The sequence below is a fragment of the Chaetodon trifascialis genome, chromosome 13 (genome assembly GCF_039877785.1).
Source record: "Chaetodon trifascialis isolate fChaTrf1 chromosome 13, fChaTrf1.hap1, whole genome shotgun sequence".
NCBI lineage: Eukaryota > Metazoa > Chordata > Actinopteri > Chaetodontiformes > Chaetodontidae > Chaetodon > Chaetodon trifascialis.
The window spans coordinates 1,750,340-1,770,700 of record NC_092068.1 but is presented as its reverse complement, the minus strand read 5'-3'; the positions used below and the strand labels follow the sequence as shown (position 1 = coordinate 1,770,700).

The window sequence follows — 20,361 nt, the reverse complement described above, 5'->3', positions numbered from 1 at the left end:
TGATATGAAATTTTATAGATATTCATGGTTTATATATTTGGAATACATCAGGGTATTCCTAATAAACCCTGATGATTTGTCTAAACATCTACTTCCATGTTGTTGTTTTGAGCCAAATGCTAATGTCAGCATGCTAACATGCTCATACTGACAATAGTGTCCTTAATCTCTCCCTCATTCACTCCCTCCGGAACAATACTCAGTAGTTAGCACTAAAGTGAGCAGTAAATTGAGATGTTAAATTCTTATAAATCACTGTCACTTTGTATCATCGCTGACAGGCATAGTGTTGCATGACTTTAGATTTCCTGTCTATGAGATGCATTTCATTGTGGGATTGTGAGCATAAAGTAGTGTGCATGTCATGGATGCTACTTTATAATGATAAACATACACTATGTAGTAATTAGGAAGAGATGTTTGGACACAAGCAGGTGTTAACATGCAAGCTAATTTAGTGTTTACGACTGTCACCATCTTTCTTTAACATGTTAGCATGCTAAGACTAAATTCCGTTGAACTTACCAGAAAATACATCTGAGGTCATTTGTTTTGCAAGAGCTAACAGAAACCCAGTATTTCCTCTTGTGTCCTTTTTTCTCTTTTTGCATTTTAAGTTCTTTCACTGTAACTCTAAGGATTGGAATGTTTTCAGAAATCCAGTTTCAACAATATTGAGCTGTCACCAGCCCACCTGAACTGTCTCCAAATAGAATGTCATTCTTCTTTTAAAGTTCATTTTGCCTCAATGTGCAGTAATGGAAAAAGATAAAATAGTCCCATTAAGCAGATATTTAACTGCATGTTAGAAAAAATTCAGGTACATATGTTCTTATCATGCTGTGTATACAGATGTAGCGGCCTCGAAATTCCCCTAATCTCGTGCTGGGGCCCTGGCGGGTCCTTGACCGGTCCCTGCTCTGCAGTAGGCGGGTTCGTAACTGTAATGAGATCCCCAGCAATGACGTCATCGGCGCGGGGCCAACTCGTAACGCCCCTAAGCTCCATTTGCGGAAACTACCTGCACTCGCTTGATCAGTCCACCAGGAGGAGCAGTCATTATAATTGGTTACCGTGTCAGCTTTGCTGAGTCGTTCATTAGATCTGCCCCTAGCCTCCACAAGAAAAACTGCTTGTCTAGTAGAGCACCCTGTGCAGTTTTTTAAATATAATTATGCTTAATCATCCACATTATTGTAGTGCTCATTCACAAACTTCTTGGATCTGCTCATCTGCCCATCCTGCCTTTTCCTCCACATCTCTCTCCACCTTTGGAGAGGCTCCCAGCGCATCTCCGCGTGCCGAGTGATTTGTGCCCAGAAAATTAATCATGAATAACAGAAGTTGTGCGTCGCGTTTTTCTAGCATTCTAAACTGCTAAACAGTTAAATGTTTAATACTCTGCCTGATTCGCGGAGCCACTCTGCTTTTCAGTTGGTGGGTTTCCTGTTTGTAGCGCATTTTAGATTTGCGGGTCGCTATTTGATGCGGCGACCAGCAATACGCAGAGTCCTGTATGTGTGTGTACAGTATATTACTGGACAGAAATCATTTACAGTGCACTGAAGAGGGAGGGACGGGAGGATGAAATGCCAATTTCAGCCTGTGATCTGTTAATGTCTGACTGAACAGCCTCATGGAAGTGATATTTTACAGTTCTACATATTTTAATCTAACGAAATTCGTTAAAACAAATCACTTGGTGCTTTCAAAGTCATGTCATTGAGCTGAAAGGTTCCAGATTTCGTTCGCCTTCACAGGCGGCTGCGGAGCGCAGCAGACGGCTCGCACTGCGCACTGCGATGTTCAACATCATAGGCTTAATATACTGTAGTTAATTATCACTGATCTTTTTCATCACTCTGTCTGTGTGACTGTCTGTGTCCTCCTCTCTGTGTCTCTGTCTCTTTTTTCAGACTGTTCACGCAATGAATATAAACAGTAACTATTAAAAAAAAATTATAGTCGCGGGTAAACATAGTACTCAGAAGCACACCAAGAATGCATTTTTTTACGCCAGGCGTTGTGCACGCGTGTTTGATATTAATATTGTGCTGCTGCACCTCAAATAAATGTTTTTTTGGGAAACGGAAATGTTCAACATGACTTCATCATGTTAGACCAGGCAGACAGGTTCTTACTACAACATCAACTCTCCCTCTGCAGCCAGCGAGCCTCATCCCCCGCACGACACCTACATTCAATCATGAATAATCCTAATGGGCCAATCAGACCAATGAAAAAAAACAATGTTGTGCGGCATAAAGGGCCAATGGGCCGATGTAGATGGGCCAATCTACTTGTTTTTATTGGCCAATCAGTTAACACACACACATGAAAACGGCCAATAAACAGTGAAATCAGTATCATGAGTATTTCTCAGATGATGATTTCTGTATCCATCTAATCCGTGGCATGCAATATTTCACCCCGATTTTGGATAAAGTATAAATCCAATTGTTTCATTGTTTCATATTTTGAAGTATTTCCACACAAAGCTGGTGGCAGACAGTACATTATGCACGTAAATAAATAAATATAAAGGCGACTAAATTGACATTAGACATTGAAAAGTTTGTGATCCTTCTCTAGGCTGTGATATTTTGTTGATTCTTCATAATTTCCGGAGTAAAAAATGCATTCTTGATGTGCTTCTGAGTACAAAGAAGATGCACATGATTTAAAACACTTCACACTTAGACATCAGAAGCAAACACAGTTTTGCATCACAGAAATTTACATTTCAGCTGTCGTGGCCAAATCTCCTGTTAACTTATTAAGCTCTTCCGCACAGTGTGACATCTATTTTAATTATTAGAGAGCTGCTCTAATGGCCACTGATAGACAGTCCATCCTATTCTATAAACTGTTGGTGGTTTGTGAACTTCACTGCATTTGTGCATTTGAAGCGATTAACTCCCGGCACATTTCAGAGCTGAGTAAACCTGTAGTTTCACTGACACATCGCGCATCATCACCACGGGCGTCATGATGTTCTCCTGTCTGTCACTCTGTCAGGCATGTGTAGTGTCGAGCCGGCCGCGTTGTTGGCTGAAAAGTCATTATTTGCATTACAGTGTATCCTTTGTTCTAACTCAATGGATGGTCGCCAGCCAAACAGGCTCCCAGCCCCCACTGTCCCACAGACTAGCTATGGCCAGTAAAATAGGTGGAGGGCTGAGGGGAGCGCGTACCTCCAGTAATTAAAAATCAATTTGTGCCACGGATATTAATATTGTGTCGCTGGCTACTTTATAGACTTCACTAAATGTTTCCATTACACTTAATTACATTTATGGATAAGCCAACTTTCCCACCTCCCTCATGCATCAAAATGTATATTATCAGTCCGACCAGGAAATCTTGCGATTGCAAAAATTAGCGCATATTCAACCAATACTAATATGACTGTCTTCTGGCCGCTTCCTGGTCTATTTTTGCCGAGAGCCGCGCGCCTGTTGCGGAAAACATAGGCGAGCCCTGGAATCTCCAGATGACGCGCTCTGCTCCTGCAGCTCTGTCTCTGTTCCAGCGCATGTAAAGTAAAATTAGGTCATCATCATGTTGATAATTATCAAAAGCAAACTCTATGTAAACAGATGGAGCCTGTTTATTCTTAGAGTCACAGGCTGTTTTGTAAAGCTACATCACTTTTATGACTCAGGAATAATTTTGTAACTTTTTTTTTTTTTTTTCTCGAAGTTATGTTTTGGGCTTTTTGGCCTTTAGTGTATAGGACAGCTGAGGAGCATCCATAAAAGTGGTTCAAGAGAGGGAAGATGACATGCAGCAAAGGGCTGAAAGCGGGAATCAAACCCGTAGCCGCTGCAGAGAGCTTCATACATGGGGCGGACGCTCTACCAACTGCACCAAATCTCCTCCATGTGATTTCGTAACTTTGAGCTGATACTTCTCATTATCAAGTTGAAACAATTTTTTTTTTTTAGGATGAGAACTGAATCTTTTCAACTGTTCCTGTAATGTGAAGTATGCTTATTATCATATAAGAAGTGATTATATACAACTTTTTTTACATGAGTTTGTTTTTTTTGATCGCAACAATCACAAAAAAATTCATACAGTATATTGTAAGAGAAAAACTTAGGAATTTTCTGTTTGCAAATCGAAAATATGCATTAAAACAGGCTGATGGAAACACACATTTATGACTTTTTTAAGACTTTGTGCGAGAAATATTTTTCTAAGTTGATTTAAATAATCAACGTGAAATAGTTGAGTAACTGTGACTGCCTAACTACAAATAAGCCTACTAAAGCAGATGAATGTAGTGGAGTAAAAATCTTTGCCCTTGAGATGTGTTCCTGCGAGGGACACGCCATCTCTTGGTGACACCCTGCAATTGAATGAAGAGGCGTGTTTATAGTGGATTCTGGGCACACCCCCAAGAGGGGGGGGGACTGGTAGCTGACTGGTAGCTGGCTGGCAGCCGGCTGGGAGCTGGATGGCCTCTGGCTGGGAGGGGAATTTTGAGGCTGCTGCATCTGTATAGGCAGCTGTTTTTCCTGTGTTCTTAAAATAATTTTGAAAGTATTTGACTTTTGAGTGATGAAGCAAAACTGCTTCAGGACACAAAAATTATAGTACTAACAGGGAAATAAAGGTCTAAAAATCTAAAGCCCCAGTAACTACCCTCAAGGCTGCCACAATATTGGTTCATTATACCCAACTACAGTATATGGAGGTCAAAATATAATCCACATTCTAGGAGTTACTTAGATTCTGAGGTATCTTGCAAACAAAGCTGTGGAGGTCCTTAAAATTGCCGGGTATGATGGTATTCATGCTAAATTTTTGTGCATTACCTAACATAGATACAGAAATAGAAATAGAAAAAGGAGTCCATCCTTGGGAAAGAGTCAATGTGTTCTTCAACTTTCATAGCAATCCTGTCATCAGATTTTAACATATGTGTGTAACATGTAAATAATTAAATTTTAGGATGAAGACTTGGGTTAAGGTCAGGATAAGGGTTAGGGTTAAGCAAGTAGGAAATGAATGTAAGTCTATGTAATGTCCTCAAAAATGAGGAAAATCTAATTTCAGCACAAGCAGAGTGCTGGAGAGGCAGGCATATAAACATGTATAGACACATGTTTTCTAACAGACTAGAGGAGACTCTCAATTCTGGTTCTGCTGCTGTGAAAGCTGTCAGTGTTACATTTACCTACACAGGCAATCAAACTGTGTTTAATTTTAAAAAATGCGAAGCTGCTACATTAATTTAATTAGTGACACTTTCTAATCTGCAGGTCTCCCATTTTATTTTTGTTTTGTTTAGAGCTCAGGGCTGCCTTTGCTTTGTGCTGTATTTCACCTGTCAATCAAATACTGCAAGCACCTGTGATGTCATCTTTCATAGGTGTCTGTTGTTTGACAATCCTTTCTTTATCTGATGAACCAGGGTAAATATTCGTGCTAAAACAAAGCAAACCCATAAAAGTCATGTCAAGCAAAAAACTCCATTTCATATAATCATAAACTGAATATCTTTGGACTTTGGTAAGTCAACTGGACAAAGCAAAGGATCTCAAGATTTTGCCTTGGCCTCTAAGGAGTTGTGATGGGCAATTTTCACAAGTGCTTAACATTTCATATACTAAAGTATTAGTAATTGAAAAGTAATTGACAGATGAATGGAAATATTTATTATTTCGAAACCTAGTTGCTTTGATTGCTAATGCTCATCTCATCATCTTGTCTTTTGGTATAGACTAACGCTCCATTATATTTATTTATTTGTTGTGCCCTCAGGCACGATGGCCATTACTATAGTGTCAAATTATTTCTGTCTTTATTATTATTGCTGTCTCCCCCATTAAATTCCCTACTTAAGACCTCTTTGGCAGGAGGGTGAAATAATTTGACTTTCTCCAGTAACTGATCCTGAAATAAGAAGGGTTAATCTTTATTTCAAGACATTCATTTGGTTTTAAGATCAATGTTAAAGGAAGTTAAACAAATAAGACATATTACACAGACAATTAACCACTCCACCTGAAATTTTCACTTTGAGAAAATAAGGTTTAGATGCTCCACATGAGATTAAATATGTGTTTAGATGGCTATGTGCATGCATGTGTTACCACATAAACAGCATCACTGTTAAAAAATTACCAGGATTTCACAATATTTAGCAGTATTATTTTGCAGTTAAATATTGTAATCAAAAGCCCCTGTGATATCACAAATAATACCTGTAAGAACTACAGTGACACTGGACTTCACAGCATTTAACTACTGTTTCACAATAAAATACTGAAATCAAAATCTTTTGTAATATCACAGCGTATTACTGTAAATTTTGAATTTGTTGAATGGACTTCTGGGAAATTTATTAACGGAAGGCGCCATCCAACCTCGCACTGCAGAAGTGGACCACCATGGAAAAAACAGGTGAGACCTCCAAATGTCAATGTGCATGGAAATGGGCATGCGTAGGCTGATATGTTGTTCAGTCTTATGTTGGGTTGTTGTTAATTCAGGCGATTTTCGAGCTTTTGTTGCTATTAGACATGTGACAGGCGTGACTGAGAGACAAAGAGCTGAGCTACGCTGAGAGAGCTTTGGGCTGTGCATTCCAACGGACGAAGCGGTGATGCTATTCAATGCCCGTCCGAAAGTGCCAAATAAACGCAGCCAAGGTGAGCGCGTAGAAGGAACAGAGAGTGACAGCGACCTGAGACCGCGAGCGTGCTGAGTTGTAGAGAGTGGACCGTGTGCCAGAAAATTACACGATTTCAAAAATCTGTGCAATACTCTGGCAGAGAGACACCAACTTCTGCAGGTGTACTTGAGTGCTGGAAACATGTTTCCTCTACTTATACAGATAGAAAAGGGTACTGATTTTTACATGAATGATTACAATGATAATATCAGGGCATCGGTAGTCAGATATCCATTTGAGTCACAGTGTGCAGTGGCTTGTAACTATGTTACAGTAAAAGGCACACACTACAAAAAGGGAATGATTATCGAGAATTATTGAGAATAGTGATGAAGGACCTCTCATGGGGAAGATTATTCTTGTCATTGTTGCCCATAATTCTGTCCACTTTGTCTCAGAGAAACACACTTTTGTAAAGTTAAGTTAATATGTGTCTACTGTGAGGTAGCAGCATACGTAGTGTAAAACAGATTTGTAAACAGACAGACAAGTAGGGAATAAGTAGGAATTTAAGAAGGGAATCGTGTTTGACACTAAGAAATCACAGTAGGTAATGTGTCATGATTCGGTTTTTGTGTTTTCACTCATTCCAGTCTGACACACACTACGTTTACATGCAGTCAAGTAACCCTTTCATAACCAGAATATCAGCAATAACCCAGTTGTGCAAGGCCATGTAAACACCAATAACCCTTTTGAAAAACCGGAATATGCTCATATTCGGGTTTTTAAAAACCCAAAAATGACTCCTGGGTTACTCCTTTTCTAACCAGAATTTTTGGTCTTGTATACGCCTATCGGAATATCCCCATCAAACATTTGAGTGCAGGTAGCATGGACATGGATGGCACAGCTCTGGCTCCCTTTCCTATTTCTTCATATTCTCGCCTTCCATTAATAAAGAAAGTGAGACAGAATAGTGTCAAATACTGGTGGTGGTCAGCACCAGCCCATGCATTGCATTTGCTCATGCATGTTTCAGAAACCCGAATATTGACCATAACCCGAATATTGACTGCATGTAAACGTAGTGACAGTTTTCTTTCCTCCCTCTCTCAGCAGGCAGCACATGAGAGAGAGGCAGGCCTCAGGAGCCAGCCTCACCTGACACACCTGCTCCACATCTGCTAATCAGCCGGCTTCTTAAGCCAGCTCCAGATTGACTATTCTTTGTACTCTTATCACACAAGTCTTGCTCCAGAAAACCATCTCCTGCCTCTCTCAGCGTGTTTCTGCATTCCTATTGTTATCCTTGCTGTTCTCTAGTGAGTATGTTCCTGGACACTTTGAGTTTAATTTTTCTTCTTGAGTAACTTATCGCCCTCCTGGTGTTTTTGTGTTTTTCTTTATTTTGCTACTTTTATGACTTATATGACTCTGCAACAGGGCCCTGGCTCTTCCTGTTCACACATAACATAATGGAAGCTATAAAGGAAGCAGTTTGGTCGTATTTACAGGGTCTCCCTGATGACCTGCTGACAGCGCTACTAGATGAGCTTGGAGTGGCGAGTTTGGAGGATCTTACATTATTGGAGGAGAATGATCTTGTCAAATACCTGAAGCCAATCCAGTGTCGGAAGTTGCTGAATGGTATTAAGCAAGGTAAATTTGAATCGTAACTCATGACACTTTGAACCAGTGAGCATTTTTGATTGATGGGAAACATTTTATCTCAAGTCAGTTCTTTAGCAGATCTCAAATGGTTAATGGTAGTGCAATGCAAGAGACACATTTTCAGCATACATCATGTGTTCAAAATATTGAAAAGAAAACACTGACACAGCTGATAGACAATCTGACAACTTGAATGGAGTATACTTAATCAGCCTTTTGTTCTAGCACTACATTTTGCCCTGCCTTCATTCATAATTTGTCTTGGTCCCCTCTAGGATTGGTAACGCTTGATCTGCTCTCTTCACCTCATACAAGTACTCAGAGTTCCCCAGCGTCAAGCTGCCCAAGTACTCCTCCTTCACATGGCCTATTGTCCAACTCTTCAAGCTCTCCAAGCACTGCAAGCTCTTCACAGCCTGGCAGGCCATGGCATGCAGACTTCCAGGTGAACTGGGGCCAGATGTCAGAGGCAATTAGAAGTGCAGTGGAAAATGAAGACCATCACCACAGGACAGGAGAGTCATGATAAATGTAGTGGTAGACCAAATGATGTAGCACAAGCTGAACCCAACCCAAGTAATGTGTCATAGCATTGTCTGAAACATTGTGAGGATCTATCCAAGAAGTTTTGCTGACATCAGCAAGCAAGGTGATGTTCAGACCAGATTGCCTGCAAGAGGTCCTATTAACCAGTACAGGTATGTAGGAGTTGGCAAAATATTGATCATCAATATTATCATAATACCATTGTTTAATCACACTGTCGGGAAACTTTGGACGGTTATCTGAATGTGTTAACCTGTGATTCCCACTTTTAGGTGTGTGAGGTGGTGCCCAGCTGAACTTCCTGAGGGGGAGACCAAGGCAAGGTTGGAGGACACCGTTGGAAGACACTGTGCAACATATACACAGGTCTGCTATTTAGCTTTTTCATGTTAATTTGTGTGACCTGTCATTCATTCAGATGTAAAGACTAAGTGGGATTGTGTGACAAGCCCTCTGAGATTCTGAGGATCAATTTGATCATGGTTTGGGTATAATTGGCCACCATATTTGGTGAAAATGGGATGCAATTACAAGAAAAAATGTATATATTTTTTAGATCCATGCATGAAATTAAGGGTTTGCATGTCTGCACACAGGAAGGGATGGGTGGAGCAGAGAGAGCAGAACCTCTGATGGAGAAGACCTACATCATCTTGCGCAAATACCTCAACAGTGTGCCTGCACCAGCGATGGTAGAGATCAAAGCAGAATGGCCTTTTCTATTCTCTCAGAGAGGACTCTATTCCCACATTTGCCTCCTGACAGACATTGCTGTCCTTAGCAAACTGGAAGAGGCCCTGAACCACAGAGGCTGTACTTTTCTACTGTTCTGCCAGCAGCTAGACAAACCTGCTATCAAGGAAGTTCAAGCCAGCTTTGATCCAGAGGCTTCAGAAAAGGCTGCCAGCATCTTCCTTCTCCTACTGACCTACTTTAAGAAGCCCAAGGAAAACATCTTGCTCGAGGCTGATGTAAGTTGTTTATTAATAGTAACAGTAATTTTGATTGTTATTAAATGAAATTAATTTGTATTTATTACAGTGCATTTCACACAGAGGCAACATGCTTTACAAACACCTTTTTCCAGATGGAGGGCACATTAAATATGATGTACCTCCAATTCAGTCAGGCCAATGAATGGTCTTCATCATCCTTCCATCATGTTGAAACAATGCCATTGTGTTACTACTTTACAGCCCTGTGCCACTGCAGCTGATGTCCAGCGTACAGCAGCACTACCAACCACCCCCTGCTTGAACATACAAGGTAATGTAATGTTTTATATTTGTACTTCATTGATATTTCTAGCTAAAAGATAACCATATACCATACTGCCACACCCCTTATTCAACACCATGCAGTATAATTGGTCATGCTAATGCTATGGCAAAGGATATTGGCAAATTCAATTATAGGGATTTTCACATGAATGCATCTTTACTTGCATGTGTCGTGGAATGTGAAGGCCAAATGCACAAACCACAAAGGCCAAAAACACTCAAACTCAGCTGTCCAATTGTTTCAGAAAAAATCTTCTTGAAGATGTCCAAATAAAGATCTGCAGGAGTCAGAAGTCTGAGGAGCAAAATACTTTATTGCCGGCAATAAGGAGAATAGTTCAGATATGCACAAGGTACAAACCTGAAGGATTCTGACCTACAGTGGTGTGTGTTCTGTCTTTTATACTGTTCACCACACAAAGAAGAACCAGCTGCCAAGATACTTGCACACAAATCATAGCACAGTCCCAGGAAGCATGCACATGAGTACCATCACATCTCTGCTCAATGCTTAACACAGTAGCACTACACGATTGTTGCCACAACCGTTTCTCTGATCACCAGTGCTCTGCTTACATCACAACACGATAGCGGACACATCTGTTTCAAAAGTCATTACATGTCTGTATAGGGAAAGATTTATACATCTGTTTCTCAAATCATTACGTCTACGTAGGAAAAAAATATATACACCTGTTACTCAAGTCATCACATGTCTGTGTAGGAAAAATTACACTACACATGCTGTGAGCCAGCTGACCCAATAAACCTGTCTGTTAATTTTAGGTTACATAATGAGGCCTTCAGCATGGATGCTGTCTATCGAGGGGGAGGTTGTGATGGGCCCACACCCAAATGCCATGCATGGGGTGGCTGCATTCTTCAGCAGCTTCTACACTTTCAATTTGGAGTATCCTGCGGTTAGGGCCTACACACTGGAGTTCATACAAAGGTATTGTAACACACAGAACGATCATTACCATCTATAACCACAGCTCTATGAGTGGAGCAGAGCACAACCTGCCTAGAAATACCATCCATCCATCCATTATCTTCCGCTTATCCGGGGCCGGGTTGCGGGGGGAGCAGTCTGAGCAGGGACGCCCAGACTTCCCTCTCCCCGGACACTTCCTCCAACTCTTCCGGGGGGATCCCGAGGCGTTCCCAGGCCAGCCGAGTGACGTAGTCACCCCAGCGTGTCCTGGGTCTTCCCCGGGGCCTCCTCCCGGTGGGACATGCCTGGAACACCTCCCTAGGGAGGCGTCCAGGGGGCATCCGATAGAGATGCCCGAGCCACCTCAGCTGACTCCTCTCGATGCGGAGGAGCAGCGACTCTACTCTGAGCTCCTCCCGGGTGACAGAGCTCCTCACCCTATCTCTAAGGGAGCGCTCCGCCACCCTGCGGAGGAAACTCATTTCAGCCGCTTGTATCCAGGACCTCGTTCTTTCGGTCATGACCCAAAGTTCATGACCATAGGTGAGGGTAGGAACGTAGATTGACCGGTAAATCGAGAGCTTCGCCTTTCGGCTCAGCTCCTTCTTTACCACGACAGACCGATACAGCGACCGCATTACTGCAGCCGCTGCACCGATCCGCCTGTCAATCTCACGTTCCATCCTTCCCTCACTCGTGAACAGGATCCCAAGATACTTAAACTCCTCCACTTGAGGCAGGAACTCTCCTCCAACCTGAAGGGAGCAAGCCACCTTTTTCCGGTCGAGAACCATGGCCTCGGACTTGGAGGTGCTAACTCTCATCCCAGCTGCTTCACACTCGGCTGCGAACCACCCCAGCGCATGCTGAAGGTCCTGGCTCGAGGAAGCCAACAAGACAACATCATCCGCGAAAAGCAGAGACGAAATCTGCCGGCCCCCGAACCGAACCCCCTCCGGCCCCTGGCTGCGCCTAGAAATCCTGTCCATAAAAATGATGAACAGAACCGGTGACATAGGGCAGCCCTGCCGGAGTCCAACATGCACTGGGAACAGGTCCGACTTACTGCCGGCAATGCGGACCAAGCTCCTGCTCCGGTTGTACAGGGACTGTACAGCCCTCAACAGAGGGCCTCCAACCCCATACTCCTGGAGCACCTCCCACAGAATGACGCGAGGGACACGGTCGAATGCCTTCTCCAAGTCCACGAAGCACATGTGGACTGTTTGGGCAAACTCCCATGAACCCTCAAGCACCCTGCGGAGGGTATAGAGCTGGTCCAGTGTTCCACGGCCAGGACGAAAACCGCATTGTTCCTCTTGAATCCGGGGTTCGACTATCGGCCGGATTCTCCTCTCCAGTACCCTGGAATAGACTTTACCAGGGAGGCTGAGGAGTGTGATCCCCCGATAGTTGGAACACACCCTCCGGTCCCCCTTTTTAAAAAGAGGGACCACCACCCCAGTCTGCCAGTCCAGAGGCACTGTCCCCGTCTGCCACGCGATGCTGCAGAGGCGTGTCAACCAAGACAGTCCTACAACATCCAGAGACTTGAGGTACTCAGGGCGGATCTCATCCACCACCGGCGCTTTGCCACCGAGGAGCTTGCGAACTGCCTCAGTGACTTCAGCCCCGGTGATGAATGAATCGACCTCCAAGTCCCCAGTCTCTGCTTCCTCTACGGAAGACATGACAGAGGGATTGAGGAGATCCTCGAAGTATTCCTTCCACCGCCCGACAATATCCCCAGTCGAGGTCAACAGCTCCCCACCTCCACTGTAAACAGTGTTGACAGAAAGCTGCTTCCCCCTCCTGAGGCGCCGAACGGTTTGCCAGAATTTCCTCGAGGCCAACCGGTAGTCCTCCTCCATGGCCTCCCCGAACTCCTCCCAGACCCGAGTTTTTGCTTCTACAACCGCCCGAGCTGCCGCACGCTTGGTCTGCCGGTACCCATCAGCTGCCTCAGGAGTCCTATGAGCCAACCAGGCCCGATAGGACTCCTTCTTCAGCTTGACGGCATCCCTTACTTCCGGTGTCCACCACCGGGTTCGGGGGTTGCCGCCACGACAGGCACCGCCGACTTTACGGCCACAGCTATGGACGGCTGCATCAACAATGGAAGTGGAGAACATGGTCCATTCGGACTCAATGTCTCCAACCTCCCTCGGGATCTGGTTGAAGCTCTCCCGGAGGTGGGAGTTGGAAACTTCCCTGACAGCGGGTTCCGCCAGACGTTCCCAACAGACCCTCACGGTACGTTTGGGTCTGCCAAGTCTGTCCCGCTTCTTCCCCTGCCAGCGAATCCAACTCACCACCAGGTGGTGATCAGTTGACAGCTCAGCCCCTCTCTTTACCCGAGTGTCCAAGACATACCGCCGAAGGTCAGATGATACGACTACAAAGTCGATCATTGACCTCCGGCCTAGGGTGTCCTGGTGCCACGTGCACTGATGGACACCCTTATGCTTGAACATGGTGTTCGTTATGGACAAACTGTGACTAGCACAGAAATCCAATAATAGAACACCACTCGGGTTCAGATCGGGGAGGCCGTTCCTCCCAATCACTCCCCTCCAGGTGTCACTGTCGCTGCCCACGTGAGCATTGAAGTCTCCCAGCAGAACAATGGAGTCCCCGGTTGGAGCACTTTCCAGTACCCCTCCCAGGGACTCCAAGAAGGCCGGGTACTCTACGCTACTGTTCGGCCCGTAGGCCGAAACAATAGTGAGAGACCTATCCCCAACCCGAAGGCGCAGGGAAGCGACCCTCTCGCTCAGCAGGGAGAACTCCAACACATGGCGGCTGAGCTGGGGGGCTATAAGCAAGCCCACACCAGCTCGCCGCCTCTCACCGCGGGCAACTCCAGAGTAGAAGAGAGTCCAGCCTCTCTCAAGGAGTTGGGTTCCCGAGCCCAGACTGTGCGTGGAGGTGAGCCCGACTATCTCTAGCCGGTACCGCTCAACCTCCCGCACTAGCTCAGGCTCTTTCCCCCACAGTGAGGTGACATTCCATGTCCCCATAGCCAGAGTCGTTGTCCAGGATTTGGGTCGTCGGGGCCCCCGCCCACGACTGCTACCCATTCCACATAGCACCGGCCCCTTCTGATCCTTCCTGCGGGTGGTGGGCCTACGGGAAGGCGGGCCCACGTCGCTCCTTCGGGCTGTGCCCGGCCGGGTCCCGTGGGCAAAGACCCGGCCACCAGGCGCTCGCCTGCGAGCCCCAACCCCAGGCCTGGCTCCAGGGCGGGGCCCCGGTGACGCCAATCCGGGCGACGTACGCTTCCTTGCTTTAATTTCTTTCATAGGGGCTTCTTGAACTGCTCTTAGTCTGACCCGTCACCTAGAACCTGTTTGCCTTGGGAGACCCTACCAGGGGCATTAAGCCCCGGACAACATAGCCTCTAGGATCATTCGGGTACTCAAACTCCTCCACCACGATAAGGTGGCAGTTCAAGGAGGAGCCTAGAAATACCAGTTTTGGTAATTCAGCTTTTAAGAAGTATTCCAAATCGCAGCCCAAACATGGTAGATCTGGTATTTACCACTGCATGAACCTTTGGTAAATGCTGCAAAGCATAAATCTATTTAAAACTGAAACTGTTATCTTTGCTTATTGTTAACAGGAGCTTTTGCAACCCAGACAAGCGCTCCAAATCCAGAAAGAGCACGACAATCAACCCTCAAGTGAGCACCCTTCTGCGCAAGATCATTGATTTTGAATGGTCTACATAGATGCACATAGACAGACAGACAGACAGACAGACCCTGCATTTCCCACACTCTCCCTCACACACACATAGTCATCTTCATCATGTAAACACACACAAAATATCACTTCCTCATGTTTAATTTATGGTTTGAGTTATGGTTCAAAGTTAGTCTATTGTTTGTGTTTTTGTGTGTGTTGTAATGTTGTAATGTTTCAGAATTTGTTTTATATTTATTATTTATATTTTAACAAGTTTCTGTTTTGTTTAATTAAAACAGTAAACTTGACTTTTTTTTTTTTTTTCTATTCACCAGATGGTTAATTCACATTTAGCATATGTTATTGTAAAGGTCCAAATATTGCATTACTTTCACAGTGAAAGTGTAAAAGCACAAACCATTGTTGTAACGCATAAACAACTAGGTGCTGTAATTCCACAAATGTATACTGTAATATCACTCATCTTGCAGTTGTAAAATTACAGTATAAAGTTGTAATTTCACAAAGAATTCCTGTAACATTGCGACTGTGAAGTTACAAGTAGTTACTGTGAGGATATATAGCAATAAATAACTGTGAAGATTACTGCGAAAGTCATGCAAAATTTGGCCAGTAATTTACTGTGATTTTACGCTCAAAAATTTAACAGTGATATCTGTATCTCCTCAGTGTGTACACATACTGTGCTTCCATATATGTGACTTATATGTCCATATAAGTCTTGTCATTCAGAAAGCTTTTCTGGCTTTGTGAATGACAAGAATGCATTATGACTTGAAATTGAACTGATGATTGGACCACACACACACACGCACGCACACACACACACACACACACACACACACAGTAGATAGCAAGCACTCTGGGGGGAAGAAGAGAGAGGGAGAGAGTGAGTGAGGCATAAAGAACATGTTGTGAAGGTCCCTTTCAGTGCAGGAAAGCGGGAATAATCTCTATTAAGGCATTTAGTGTTTCAGGAGATAAAGCGTAATTAAACAGAAATAGGCTATAAACTATGTGCTATCAAAATCTAATTTGTCCATAAAAATTCAGTCAGACTGCAAATACCAACATCTCTGTGTGAGATGTGGGCAGTGTGTTTACAATGAAATCGAGAGAATGTTTGGCAGGACACACACACACACACACACACACACACACACACACACACACACACACACACACACACACACACACACACACACACACACATAAGCTCACAGAGAAAACAAACAACAACAAACATGGCATGAGAGCTTTTGGAACGCACTGAGGAAGAGACGAGCATACACACTGGGTTACACACCAGCAATCAGTTTCAGGGGGAGAGGGGATTTCTACCTAGGAAAAGTCTGTTTTTTTCATCAGCTTTCGTCTTAATGTCAACATTCCCATCAGTTTTCCCTTCCTGTGTTTGTCTCCAGCTCCTCACCAGAGCGAGTCCTGTTCATTTTTCATGGGTGTCTGTGTTTCTAAAGGTGATGGGGGTTCATGGTACTTTTCTTTCTGCTGGAAACATGATATTTCTTCAACTACAATTCCCAAGAAGTTGGGACACTGGTTGAAACGTAAAGACTGGGAAAGTTGTGGACCTGTTTAACCATGGAATGTTCCAAAACAGGTGTTTTTGGAACATTCCATGGTTAAACAGGTTCATTGGTAACAGCTGATAGTATCACGATTGGGTATGAAAGGGGCATTCTTGTTTACAAGCAAGGATGGAGCGAGGTTCACCACTTTGTAGATACATGATTGGATAGGGACAGGAACACTTTGTAAAACCATTGTCACTAAATACAGTTTGTTTGCAAATGACTGCATTCTACAATGATTGCATTTTCATTTACCCTTTACACAGCATCCCACCTTACAGTAAGAGTCTGCAGCCATGCCAGCAGCTCTGTGAGGATTGACTGACACAGTCGCTGTGAGATAAATCAGCACACTAACATGTTCAAAATGATAATACTAACATGTGGCTTCTACCACGGAACCATACTGCCATATAGAGACTAGAAGCGGTTCGGTTTCAGATATGTAACATGAGACAGTTATAATTAGTAAAGCTTAATTCACCAATTATAATCTGCCTTTCCTTGTTTCTTTGCCCTACTAGAGTTAAACTATTAGTCATCATATAAGTTAGAATTAGTATTGAAGAATGTTGTCATTAATCATCAAAATGTGTCTGATGCATATATATTGGCGTCAGCATACATGCTGTAAATAATGTTGATGTGTGATTGAAAAAATTGATCATTTAAACTCTGTGATTCACCATAGTGAGAAGCAGATAAGTCCATCGCACGCAATCGTTAGTTAATGTTTTCTCTCTATAGAATGAAACCACAGCATTCACCTGTAAATCATTCTAAGTAAATCATTCTAAGTGTGTGAGGGTCTGTTTGTCACAGACATGCCCTGGAGCGCCGGATGGTATATGCTCTGCAGTGTGCAGCAAGTGCTCACTTTCTTCTTTGTTACACTTCTTAGATCACTTCTTCTTTGTCTCTCCTTTGTCTCACTTGTTTGTGCTAGACACACTTTTTACTTTACTTACGGCGCTTTTTCAGCATTTTAGTTTTTTCTTTAGTTAAATTTTTGCTCGGTTGTCTTTTGCCTGCCTATTGTCACGTTTACAAGATTACTTCTTTTGTCTACTTTGCTGCCACATTAAACCGCATGACTTTTTCAGAGTTAAAGCCAAACTCTTCTTTTCTTTAACCATTAAAGTCAAATCACGTAAGAATATTTTTGTAGATATTTTCGACCAGCCATCGAAAGTATTCTCGACTTAATTATTAACGGAGAAGTTTTTGCCATACGGCCGCAAACCTCTTTGGACCAAAGTCCCGCAGCCAGCCTTAACCCATCTGTCTGGGTCAAATAACCATTGAAAAAGAAAGAAAGAAAGAAAGAAAGAAAGAAAGAAAGAAAGAAAGAAAGAAAGAAAGAAAGAAAGAAAGACATCCCTTTATTAGTCACATACACACACAGAGTTTACAGAGGGGGGAAGTCATTAATTCAAGAAATTAACACTACATTCGCATCCTAATTTTTCCTCCAAACTACTTCTCACTATTGCCAAACTCATTCTTTTTATTTTTTTGCTATAGCATCTTCATCCAGTTGTTTGTCTTACATCATGTAATCCATATTATTTGTCATATTATTCATTATTCATATCCATTCTCATTATTGTGCCAAATAAATTACATTTTTCATTTAAGTCGTTGTCAGACAGTGTCCTTTTGAGCTGGAAATAGATGATCACTGTATCGAGAGCTTATGCTTCAGATGATGAGACTGATCTCCCATTAATTCATTAATTATTATTAAATCAGCATTAAAAAAAAAAGAATAAATAAAATCCTTCTGAGCTGATAAAGGTTGGTGCCCCTTTTTATATTAACAAGTGCAAATATTAAACCCAAAGGTTTAATGACCTAATTTCCCTACAAATGCTTCAAACATGGATGCTTCACACAGATCTTCAACCTCACAGCACAGAAGATCGTTACCACAGCACAGCTTCAAGGTGACACTGGTGGCTAATGACAAGGTTACTGTCATCAATTCAGTATCTGACACAAATGTGAAATATGGTCACATTCTGTTCCTCAGTTATTTGTTGAATAATGGCCAGAAAAGTGTTTTTGCAGAACATTATGATGTCCCAGTAAAGTTGACTTCTGCCCTTTTTGATATAAAATCTCATCACTTCATCATTTTGTCCTGTGCTTTGTCTAAAATGTTGCCATGATTACTAATGGCCAGAAATGTATTTTGTCTGGTCACAGTGACCTTTAACCATCAAAGTCTAATCAGTTCATCCTTGCGTTAGACAACTGTGTGAAACTTTGTCATAATTAGCAAATTCTAAGAAATTCCTGACACATCAAGTTCACAGAATGGTACATACGGTCACACACGGCACAGAGGCATAAAAATGTATTGATTAAGCACATTCAAAAAAGATTAATTGAAGGAGCATTCAGTAAAGAAAACAAAAACATCTGCTGTGGCCCCAGACCTTACTCTAAAAGATTATTTGGAAGAAATGTGTATAAATCACAAGAAACCAGTGGCGTAGATGACGTAGGGTTGGTGGGTTTTGTAAACCCATGGGCTCTCTTGTGGTCAAACTTTTTTTAAAATTTTTTCAAATGTAATGTTGCCGCGGTCGACCCTCGCAGCGGCAGGTAGCACGGAGTGTAACGTCAGACTGGGTCACTGCATTGTGTTGCATATAAGGGGGGGGGGGGGGGGGTACGAGTGCCCCCTCCCAATTTGAACTGATCCATGCGTCTATTGATTGTGATTGGCTCAGCCGCTCAGATGGCGACCGTTATTTTTCTGGAAAGAAAGAAAGAAAGAAAGAAAGAAAGAAAGAAAGAAAGAAAGAAAGAAAGAAAAAAGCAAGGTAGAGGCAAAGATGTTTAAAAGAAAGAAGCCACCAGAAAAAGAGACGTGTGGTGCAGATAAGCGGAGGGCAAAAAAGAAGAAGTTAATTGAGGATGCGGCCAAATGCACAAAGCTGACAGATCTCTTCTGTCGTGGCGGGAGCAGCCAGGCCAGACGACACGGGTCCAAGCAGCAGCACGGCCACAGCAGGTAAACAAGCACTGTCTGCTGTAACACTGCGCTATCATGACCTCAGACTTGAGACTAGGGTTGTCACAAGAACACTACCGGTAATCTGAACGTGACCGAACCTGGATCCGCTCCAGCTGCTTGGTGTGGCCACAGCCACAGGTGAAGCCCATAAGCATGACGCGCCATGTGTCTTTCTCCGGTCAGTTGTCATGGGAACAGGACGCTCTGACGGTGGTGTGCATTTAGACCATAATACATCCATGGTTTGGAGCAGAGACAAACAAAAGTGTGTGAATATATAAAACGGAGCTGAAGAATGAAACAATAAGTTTACACCAGTCAGTGGAAACAGCCTGAAAGTGAGTGAATGAGAACAACAGTTCTATCATTGAACTACTAGGAGAATAATAATTATGGCTACATGACTTCCTGTTTGTGTGGAGGCATATTCACCATTTTACCTCAAGTTTCTGCCTGAGAAGTTGTTTAAGTGCAGCTAAAACAAGTTTGATATGTCAGTTGTTATAATTATTGTTGTTGTTGTTGTTATTATTAGGCCTATTATTATTATTATTTAATAAAGTAGCCCAATGATTTTAGAAGCACATGCTTTTTTTTCAGTTGTGGTATCGAATAGAGTATCGAGAATTTCAATTGTAATCACTGTCATGGTGTATTCCTGGCTTACTTCCTTACTTTTTTGGCTTTTTTCTGTCCTCTATTCGCGTGTGCAATGTCGGGCCCCTTTGACCTCAAAACCCATGTGGAATACAGCCTAGCTACGCCACTGCAAGAAACTGGCTGATGTCTAGTAAGCCATTTTAACAGCCCACACCCCAGAGAAACACCACAGATGTTGAGCCATCTCCAAAAAGTGATTTGCCTGAACTATGTATCAAATCCATTTATGTTTATTGAACATGACAGTATAGTTATATCATATCTGGGGAAAAAAAAACAAAAAAAAAACTGACTAACAGTTAGTCAGCTGGTGTTCC

The 20,361-nt window shown here is 43.0% G+C and overlaps 2 protein-coding genes across 3 annotated transcripts in view; one reads left to right on the top strand and one right to left on the bottom strand.

Moving 5' to 3' along the window:
• Positions 1–20,361, bottom strand: part of LOC139341131 (sodium/potassium/calcium exchanger 3-like) — a 186,607-nt gene that overhangs the window by 98,180 nt on the left and 68,066 nt on the right. The gene's annotated exons all lie outside the window — the stretch shown is intronic.
• On the top strand, positions 8,104–14,790 carry LOC139341454 (uncharacterized). Its single transcript, XM_070977999.1, has 6 exons — positions 8,104–8,287; positions 8,622–8,761; positions 9,442–9,816; positions 10,042–10,111; positions 10,912–11,077; positions 14,682–14,790. Exons 1-6 carry the CDS (start codon positions 8,104–8,106, stop codon positions 14,788–14,790), a joined length of 1,044 nt encoding a protein of 347 aa, XP_070834100.1.

What these genes read in the sequence shown, in the direction of transcription:
- LOC139341454 (XM_070977999.1), top strand. Translation starts at nt 8,104, where the DNA reads ATGGAAGCTATAAAGGAAGCAGTTTGGTCGTATTTACAGGGTCTCCCT. An exon ending in GCTGAATGGTATTAAGCAAG is followed by an intron (nt 8,288 to 8,621) that starts GTAAATTTGAAT and finishes ACAAGTACTCAG; the next exon opens with AGTTCCCCAGCGTCAAGCTG. An exon ending in ACATCTTGCTCGAGGCTGAT is followed by an intron (nt 9,817 to 10,041) that starts GTAAGTTGTTTA and finishes ACTACTTTACAG; the next exon opens with CCCTGTGCCACTGCAGCTGA.